Here is a 10,150-nt window from a genome sequence, read left to right as displayed (position 1 = left end):
AGATGAGGGGTCTACTACTGATAACTCAGTGTTTCTATAGATGAGAGGTCTACTACTGATAACTCAGTGTTTATATAGATGAGAGGTCTACTACTGATAACTCAGTGTTTCTATAGATGAGGGGTCTACTACTGATAACTTAACGTGGCTATAGTCTACTACTGTTGACAGTGATTCTATAGATGAGAGGTCTACTACTAATAACTCAGTGATTCTATAGATTACGGGTCTACTACTGATAACTCAGTGATTCTATAGATGAGAGGTCTACTACTGATAACTCAGTGTTTCTATAGATGAGAGGTCTACTACTGATAACTCAGTGTTTATATAGATGAGGGGTCTACTACTGATAACTCAGTGTTTCTATAGATGAGGGGTCTACTACTGATAACTCAGTGTTTCTATAGATGAGGGGTCTACTACTGATAACTCAGTGTTTCTATAGATGAGGGGTCTACTACTGATAACTCAGTGTTTCTATAGATGAGGGGTCTACTACTGATTACTCAGTGTTTCTGTAGATGAGAGGTCTACTACTGATTACTCAGTGTTTCTGTAGATGAGAGGTCTACTACTGATAACTCAGTGTTTCTATAGATGAGGGGTCTACTACTGATAACTCAGTGTTTCTATAGATGAGGGGTCTACTACTGATAACTGAGTGTTTCTATAGATGAGGGGTCTACTACTGATAACTCAGTGTTTGTATAGATGAGGGGTCTACTACTGATAACTCAGTGTTTCTATAGATGAGGGGTCTACTACTGATTACTGAGTGTTTCTATAGATGAGGGGTCTACTACTGATAACTCAGTGTTTCTATAGATGAGGGGTCTACTACTGATAACTCAGTGTTTCTATAGATGAGGGGTCTACTACTGATAACTCAGTGTTTCTATAGATTAAGGGTCTACTACTGATAACTCAGTGTTTCTATAGATGAGAGGTCTACTACTGATAACTCAGTGTTTCTATAGATGAGAGGTCTATTACTGATAACTCAGTGTTTCTATAGATGAGGTGTCTACTACTGATAACTCAGTGTTTCTATAGATGAGGGGTCTACTACTGAAAACTCAGTGTTTCTATAGATGAGGGGTCTACTACTGATAACTCAGTGTTTCTATAGATTAAGGGTCTACTACTGATAACTCAGTGTTTCTATAGATGAGAGGTCTACTACTGATAACTCAGTGTTTCTATAGATGAGAGGTCTACTACTGATAACTCAGTGTTTCTATAGATGAGGGGTCTACTACTGATAACTCAGTGTTTCTGTAGATGAGAGGTCTACTACTGCTAACTCAGTGTTTCTATAGATGAGAGGTCTACTACTGATAACTCAGTGTTTCTATAGATGAGGGGTCTACTACTGATAACTCAGTGTTTCTATAGATGATGAGTCAACTACTGATAACTCAGTGTTTCTATAGATGAGGGGTCTACTACTGATAACTCAGTGTTTCTATAGATGAGGGGTCTACTACTGATAACTCAGTGTTTCTATAGATGAGGGGTCTACTACTGATAACTCAGTGTTTCTATAGATGAGAGGTCTACTACTGATAACTCAGTGTTTCTATAGATGAGGGGTCTACTACTGATTACTGAGTGTTTCTATTGATGAGAGGTCTACTACTGATAACTCAGTGTTTGTATAGATGAGGGGTCTACTACTGATTACTCAGTGTTTCTATAGATGAGGGGTCTACTACTGATAACTCAGTGTTTGTATAGATGAGGGGTCTACTACTGATAACTCAGTGTTTCTATAGATGAGGGGTCTACTACTGATTACTCAGTGTTTCTATTGATGAGAGGTCTACTACTGATAACTCAGTGTTTGTATAGATGAGGGGTCTACTACTGATAACTCAGTGTTTCTATAGATGAGGGGTCTACTACTGATAACTCAGTGTTTCTATAGATGAGGGGTCTACTACTGATTACTGAGTGTTTCTATAGATGAGGGGTCTACTACTGATTACTGAGTGTTTCTATAGATGAGGGGTCTACTACTGATAACTCAGTGTTTCTATAGATGAGGGGTCTACTACTGATAACTCAGTGTTTCTATAGATGAGGGGTCTACTACTGATAACTCAGTGTTTCTATAGATTAAGGGTCTACTACTGATAACTCAGTGTTTCTATAGATGAGAGGTCTACTACTGATAACTCAGTGTTTCTATAGATGAGAGGTCTATTACTGATAACTCAGTGTTTCTATAGATGAGGTGTCTACTACTGATAACTCAGTGTTTCTATAGATGAGGGGTCTACTACTGATAACTCAGTGTTTCTATAGATGAGGGGTCTACTACTGATAACTCAGTGTTTCTATAGATTAAGGGTCTACTACTGATAACTCAGTGTTTCTATAGATGAGAGGTCTACTACTGATAACTCAGTGTTTCTATAGATGAGAGGTCTACTACTGATAACTCAGTGTTTCTATAGATGAGGGGTCTACTACTGATAACTCAGTGTTTCTGTAGATGAGAGGTCTACTACTGATAACTCAGTGTTTCTATAGATGAGGGGTCTACTACTGATAACTTAACGTGGCTATAGTCTACTACTGTTGACAGTGATTCTATAGATGAGGGGTCTACTACTGATAACTCAGTGTTTCTATAGATGAGAGGTCTACTACTGATAACTCAGTGTTTCTGTAGATGAGAGGTCAACTACTAATAACTCAGTGTTTCTATAGATGAGAGGTCTACTACTGATAACTCAGTGTTTCTATAGATGAGAGGTCTACTACTGATAACTCAGTGTTTCTATAGATGAGAGGTCTACTACTGATAACTCAGTGTTTCTGTAGATGAGAGGTCTACTACTGATAACTCAGTGTTTCTATAGATGAGAGGTCTACTACTGATAACTCAGTGTTTGTATAGATGAGGGGTCTACTACTGATAACTCAGTGTTTCTATAGATGAGAGGTCTACTACTGCTAACTCAGTGTTTCTGTAGATGAGAGGTCTACTACTGCTAACTCAGTGTTTCTATAGATGAGAGGTCTACTACTGATAACTCAGTGTTTCTATAGATGAGGGGTCTACTACTGATAACTCAGTGTTTCTATAGATGAGGGGTCTACTACTGATAACTCAGTGTTTCTATAGATGAGGGGTCTACTACTGATAACTCAGTGTTTCTATAGATGAGAGGTCTACTACTGATAACTCAGTGTTTCTATAGATGAGAGGTCTACTACTGATAACTCAGTGTTTCTATAGATGAGGGGTCTACTACTGATAACTTAACGTGGCTATAGTCTACTACTGTTGACAGTGTTTCTATAGATGAGGGGTCTACTACTGATTACTCAGTGTTTCTGTAGATGAGAGGTCTACTACTGATTACTCAGTGTTTCTATAGATGAGAGGTCTACTACTGATAACTCAGTGTTTCTGTAGATGAGAGGTCTACTACTGATAACTCAGTGTTTCTATAGATGAGGGGTCTACTACTGATAACTCAGTGTTTCTATAGATGAGGGGTCTACTACTGATAACTGAGTGTTTCTATAGATGAGGGGTCTACTACTGATAACTCAGTGTTTGTATAGATGAGGGGTCTACTACTGATAACTGAGTGTTTCTATAGATGAGGGGTCTACTACTGATAACTCAGTGTTTGTATAGCTGAGGGGTCTACTACTGATTACTCAGTGTTTCTATAGATGAGGGGTCTACTACTGATAACTCAGTGTTTCTATAGATGAGGGGTCTACTACTGATAACTCAGTGTTTCTATAGATGAGGGGTCTACTACTGATAACTGAGTGTTTCTATAGATGAGGGGTCTACTACTGATAACTCAGTGTTTGTATAGCTGAGGGGTCTACTACTGATTACTCAGTGTTTCTATAGATGAGGGGTCTACTACTGATAACTCAGTGTTTGTATAGCTGAGGGGTCTACTACTGATTACTCAGTGTTTCTATAGATGAGGGGTCTACTACTGATAACTCAGTGTTTGTATAGATGAGAGGTCTACTACTGATAACTCAGTGTTTCTGTAGATGAGAGGTCTACTACTGATAACTCAGTGTTTCTATAGATGAGAGGTCTACTACTGATAACTCAGTGTTTCTATAGATGAGAGGTCTACTACTGATAACTCAGTGTTTCTATAGATGAGGGGTCTACTACTGATAACTTAACGTGGCTATAGTCTACTACTGTTGACAGTGATTCTATAGATGAGGGGTCTACTACTGATAACTCAGTGTTTCTATAGATGAGAGGTCTACTACTGATAACTCAGTGTTTCTGTAGATGAGAGGTCAACTACTAATAACTCAGTGTTTCTATAGATGAGAGGTCTACTACTGATAACTCAGTGTTTCTATAGATGAGAGGTCTACTACTGATAACTCAGTGTTTCTATAGATGAGAGGTCTACTACTGATAACTCAGTGTTTCTGTAGATGAGAGGTCTACTACTGATAACTCAGTGTTTCTATAGATGAGAGGTCTACTACTGATAACTCAGTGTTTGTATAGATGAGGGGTCTACTACTGATAACTCAGTGTTTCTATAGATGAGAGGTCAACTACTAATAACTCAGTGTTTCTATAGATGAGAGGTCTACTACTGATAACTCAGTGTTTCTATAGATGAGGGGTCTACTACTGATAACTCAGTGTTTCTATAGATGATGAGTCAACTACTGATAACTCAGTGTTTCTATAGATGAGGGGTCTACTACTGATAACTCAGTGTTTCTATAGATGAGGGGTCTACTACTGATAACTCAGTGTTTCTATAGATGAGGGGTCTACTACTGATAACTCAGTGTTTCTATAGATGAGAGGTCTACTACTGATAACTCAGTGTTTCTATAGATGAGAGGTCTACTACTGATAACTCAGTGTTTCTATAGATGAGGGGTCTACTACTGATAACTTAACGTGGCTATAGTCTACTACTGTTGACAGTGATTCTATAGATGAGGGGTCAACTACTGATAACTCAGTGTTTGTATAGATGAGGGGTCTACTACTGATAACAGTGTTTGTATAGATGAATGGTCTACTACTGATAACTCAGTGTTTGTATAGTTGAGGGTCTACTGCTGACAACTTACAGTGTTTCTGAAGATGAGGTTCCAGCCATCAAAGGCGATGTCCAGGGGTTCCCACTGAACCTCTACTGCAGTCTCTCTCACTGATGTGAACTTGAGTCCCTCGGGCTCAGGGAGATCTAATGGGATGAGACTTACAAATGAAACCATGTTTGATGTTCTGTTTACTAAATCATCAGGACACCCAGCACATGGTCTGTGTCAAAAATGGCACCCTTTTCCCTATATAGTGCACTGCTTTCGATCACAGCCAGCCCTGTATGTCCTGGTCAATAGTAGTGCACTATATAGGAAATAGGCTGGCTGGTTCCAATGATGGGTAAACAAAGTGTAACAATCTAGAATAAAAAGAAAGCACACCTATTTAGGCGAGGTGCTGGCTAACGGAGTAGAACACTTGAAAATGAAGGAGAGCCGCACACTCAAGGAGCTCAGATGCAAAAATGTAATATCCAACGTTTCGATAGCCAACGTTGGATGAAGACAGCTTGGCTGTCGAAACGTCGGATATTACATTTTTGCATCTGAGCTCCTAGAGTGTAGGAGCTATATTTTTAAATAATGTGTAACAACATTGAAAAACTACAACATCCCAGGTACAATTCGGGATTTAATTAAATGAGATTAGCAACAGATGTTCACATGAGCCCTGCAATCAATTTGTTGATATAAATTAGATTTTTATTGACTGCCCGTTATGAATGTCACTTTTGCAATACTTCACATCTGGGAGAGCCGACAAGTCAGGCACCAAAGGTGAGGTAAGGGTGTACCGAGTCCATTTTAGGACAGTCTCAGTCAGCCTTGAGTCTGTCTTATCACGAGTTCCTGGTGAGACTGAGAAGGCCTTAATATGGACACCGTAGAGGGAAATTACAGCTCCGGGCTGAAGTTTCCCCAGTTATAGATCTAGGATCAGCTTACCTTCCGCCAATCTTAACCTTAAACAATAGTGGGTAAAAAGAAAATCTGACACATGGTGAGAGTCTTCGGTCAACTTTTTACTATTCCTGACTTACGTGTTGCCACTCTGGCACTGACAGGGACACTCCTCTTGTTGCTGAGGACAGCGAAGACACTGATCAGATACTCCACACCAGGCTCCAGCTCACTGATGGTGGCGTTCTTCTGATCCCCAGGCACACGCATGTCCAGCTCCAGGCCTCCAAGGGCGGTGGGCACATATGTGACCAGGTACTCTGCCACCTGCATCTCGTTAGCCCATGACAAGTCCACTGTCTCTGGGGTGACCTCCTGCACTGCCAGGTCCTTGGGTGGAGACACTGGAGAGAATCACAACCACATCATGTTAGGGGATATATTCAGTATAGTAGGTATAATTGTAACAGATTAGTGTTTTTTTATTGTTTATACCATGACTTTGTTGGGTACGCTTTATAAAATAACAAAATAACACACAACTATGATCCGTATCACAAATGCAAAGGACAATGCCTATGAATCACTTTCAAGTTCAAGTAGTCTTATTGGGCAGGAAAATTAAAATGTCCGGATTTGCTGAACGTAGAATTTCTGTCTGGAAATTTCAGCAGCTACACAACTACACTTCAATGGAGGGTGGGCATCGAATAGCATCAATTGCCAAACCCACATTTTTTAAATGTCTCTGATCTGAGGTATTTTGCGGGATCTAACGACATAAATTCGACCAAATCATCAATTCTCCAAGATGACTCCAATAGCCATGGACATTTTCATTTGACATCCACATTAAACAGCAACATTATTTATTCAAAGCAATATAACCAATGTTGTGCAGCCAGAAACTTTAGCATTTAAATGAATGTCATCATGTTGAAATGTTCCTCAAACATATCAGCCATAAACAAATGATATCACATCAAGCGATACTCCCATCAACCAAAGGATGCGAGATCTCTCTCTCTCTCTGTCTCTTTCTGTTTGTCCAAAATTACAATCTATTTCCTAGTACAGCGATTCTCACCTTGTGGGTCATGACCCAAATATGGGTCGCGAGAGGTTTTGAATGGTTCTAGAGTGTGAGTAAACATTTTTAATTTACATTTTTTATGAAAAATACTCTGAAAATTCTGAAAATTCAACTACTAAAACCAGGTAGAAAGTGTGTAGAAATGATAATGAACCTAAATATTTTTTTATAATTTAATATTTTTCTTTAATCACAGTATCTTCAATATAGAGTTATTAGCAGCGCTATTTAGAGGATTTGGTTGATTTTGTGGTCTCAAACCAGTGAGCTTAACATTCCTCATGCAGAATATGGGCTAAATTAAATGAATGACAATGAAAGGTGGGACTGCTGTTCCCTTTTCATATAACTAGTACACTTACTATCAATATAGCATTCAAAATAGTTTTCCAGATTGCATTTTAGCCCCCCCCCCCCCCCCCCCAAAATGTCTATTGGATTGCGACTGAGACAACCTGGTTCAATTTGGGTTCTGAGGCAAAACCAGTTGAGAACCACTGCCCTAATACACTACTTTTGACCAGAGTCCTATTGGCCCTAGTCAAAAGTAGTCCACTATAAAGGGAATAGGGTGCCATTTGGGCTTCATCTTCGGTTTCTTACCCCCAGAGCAGTCCTCTCCGATGAAACCTTCGTTACACAGACACACTCCATCCATACATCTCCCCTGGTCCTCGCAGTCTCCTGGACAGGTCAGCACAGAGCAGTCCAGGCCCTGGAATCCATCGAAGCACACACACGTCCCGTCTACGCAATAGCCCCTCTCCAGGCAGTTGTTGGGACATGTCTTCTCACTGCAGTCCTCCCCAGCAAAGCCTTTGTTGCACACACACTGGCCGTTAACACAGTGCCCACGGTTCAGACAGTTGTTGGGACAAGTCAGCTCGCTGCAGTCTTTGCTTGTGAAGCCAATGAAGCACACGCACGTGCCGTCAACACACTCGCCGCGTCCCAGGCAGTCTTTGGGGCAGGTCTTGATGCTGCAGTCGTCCCCGGCGAAGCCTTTACTGCACACACACTGTCCATTCAAACAGCGGCCTCGGTTCAGACACGTCATGGGGCAGGAGATTTCAGAGCAGTCATCACCCTCGAATCCTACATTGCAGACACACTCTCCATTGACACACTGGCCTCTGTTGCTGCAGTTGTCTGGGCAAGACAGGATGGAACAGTCCACTCCCTCGAAGCCTGGGTCGCAGATGCACCTCCCGTTGAAGCAATGGCCTTTCTCAGTACAATCGTTGGGGCAGGTGAGCTTGGAGCAGTCTTCGCCGCTGTAGCCAGAGTGACACACACATTGGCCGTCGACACACATCCCACGGTTGTTACAGTTGCTGGGGCAGGTGAGTTCCCCACAGTCATCCCCGGTAAAGCCCTCCTCACAGAAGCAGGTTCCGTTGACGCAGCGGCCGCGGTCGTAGCAGTCGTTGGGACAGATGAGCTCGGAGCAGTCGTAGCCCGTCCACGGCTCGTCACACACACACTCATCGTCCACGCAGCGGCCGCGTCCCAGGCAGTTGTTCAGGCAGTTGTTCTGGGAGCAGTCGTTCCCGGTGAAGCCGTCCTCACAGATACACATGGCGTCGATGCACTCCCCATTGTCCCCACAGTCCTCCTGACATGGCTCCATGCTGCAGTCGTCTCCGTGGAAGCCCTCGAAGCAGACACACTTGCCATCGACGCAGCGTCCCTGGTCTTGGCAGAAGTTGGGGCACTCAGGCTCGGTGCAGTTGGGTCCCTTCCAGCCGGGCTCACACACACAGCTGCAGGTTTCAGTGCTGAAGTTACCACGGCCGTTACAGTAAGGCTTGGTGGCCACCTCACCTGAGGAAACGTAGAGGAAACAACACATACATCTATTAAATTATGATAATACTATAATCTTTGCAGCAAATAATGTACAAAAAGACAATAGCAATGAATAGGGAATATTGATCTATATCAGAATTAAAACCAATGTAGGAATGTAATCTAAGTGAAAACTATAAGTCTAACTGCCGCAAGAACAGTGTTTCTAAATCCTGCTCATTGGAACCCAAAGGGGTGAACATTTTCTTTTTTGCCCTAGCACTAACACATTTTATACAACGAATCTACCCACTATCAAGCCTATAGTTGAAACCGGTGTGAAACACTGCCTGAGAATGTCTTTGGTCAAAATGTTCTGTGCTATACCTGTAACCTGGGCTCCACAGCAACTGGCTCCACTGCCACACTGTTCTCTGAGGCTGGACAGCTCAGACTCCAGCATCTCCAATCTGCTAAAGATGTCCTTCATATCAGGCATGTGGTTGTCACAGCCACATGCCTGCTTGGGGATGTTGATGCGGTGGGTGAACACGATCTGGTTCTCTCCGTCAATCGTGTGGTCCTTGTTCTCCGTGCCCTGCATATCCGACTGGACTGGACTTCGTTTAGGCTTGACCTTTGTTCCTCCTGGGCTCTCCATGTCTACGGAACACAGGGAGCTGGAGGGGACGTTTATGTTGTAGACGTGGTTGAAGACCACTGGCTGGTCAGGGTGGGGCAGGGTCAGGTTCTTAGAGGGATCTCTCAGGGTCTCTCTGCGGTGGCGGATGATCTTCTTGACCAGGCCGGCGCTGGAGAGTTGAAGCAGCACAGCCACGGTCACACAGCCTAGGAGCAGGCCTTTCATCACCATGATGACCAGGTCCTGTCACGTCCTGCTGGGGGCGCTTGTGAGCGGTCGGTGACGGGGGAGGAGAATGGAGTCCTTCTATCTGGGAGATGGCGCAGATGCCCTTGTGTGTAAGAAAGAAAGAAAAAAGAAAGAAAGAAAACATGATGTGAATAGAAGCAGAAGGTCAGCCTTCAGATAAACTGTATGCATGAAAAAGAAAGGAGACATCAGAGTTGAGAGAGATTTTGACAAATACTGTATGTTGTAGTACAGTAGCTACTTTATCTATTTACAATCTCAACCAACTCTCAATTCTCAAGTTATGAAACTCAGAACTATGTTGACATTTCTAGTTTGCTCTTGCTAGCCAGTATGGAGCTGACAGTGACCAACACAAAACACCCTGATACACATGGGACCATGTGGCTGCAGTG

At 42.4% G+C, this 10,150-nt stretch overlaps 1 protein-coding gene across 2 annotated transcripts in view; it reads right to left on the bottom strand.

Annotated features, from left to right (window-relative positions):
* The window catches only part of LOC120062789 (tenascin-like), a 53,373-nt gene extending 43,636 nt beyond the window's left edge, over positions 1-9,737 (bottom strand). For both annotated transcript variants that reach the window (XM_039012860.1, XM_039012861.1), the window contains exons 1-4: positions 9,251-9,737; positions 7,679-8,899; positions 6,123-6,386; positions 5,107-5,222 (exon numbers count right to left, since the gene is read on the bottom strand). In XM_039012860.1, coding sequence (XP_038868788.1) covers positions 5,107-5,222; positions 6,123-6,386; positions 7,679-8,899; positions 9,251-9,737 — 2,088 coding nt within the window. The remainder of the gene's footprint in view (positions 1-5,106; positions 5,223-6,122; positions 6,387-7,678; positions 8,900-9,250) is intronic.
* Positions 9,738-10,150: the final 413 nt, after the last annotated feature.

The sequence above is a fragment of the Salvelinus namaycush genome, chromosome 18, assembly GCF_016432855.1.
Source record: "Salvelinus namaycush isolate Seneca chromosome 18, SaNama_1.0, whole genome shotgun sequence".
In the NCBI taxonomy this organism is placed as follows: Eukaryota; Metazoa; Chordata; class Actinopteri; order Salmoniformes; family Salmonidae; genus Salvelinus; species Salvelinus namaycush.
Note: the sequence above shows the minus strand (reverse complement) of the source record. Positions and strands in the feature narration are given on the sequence as shown.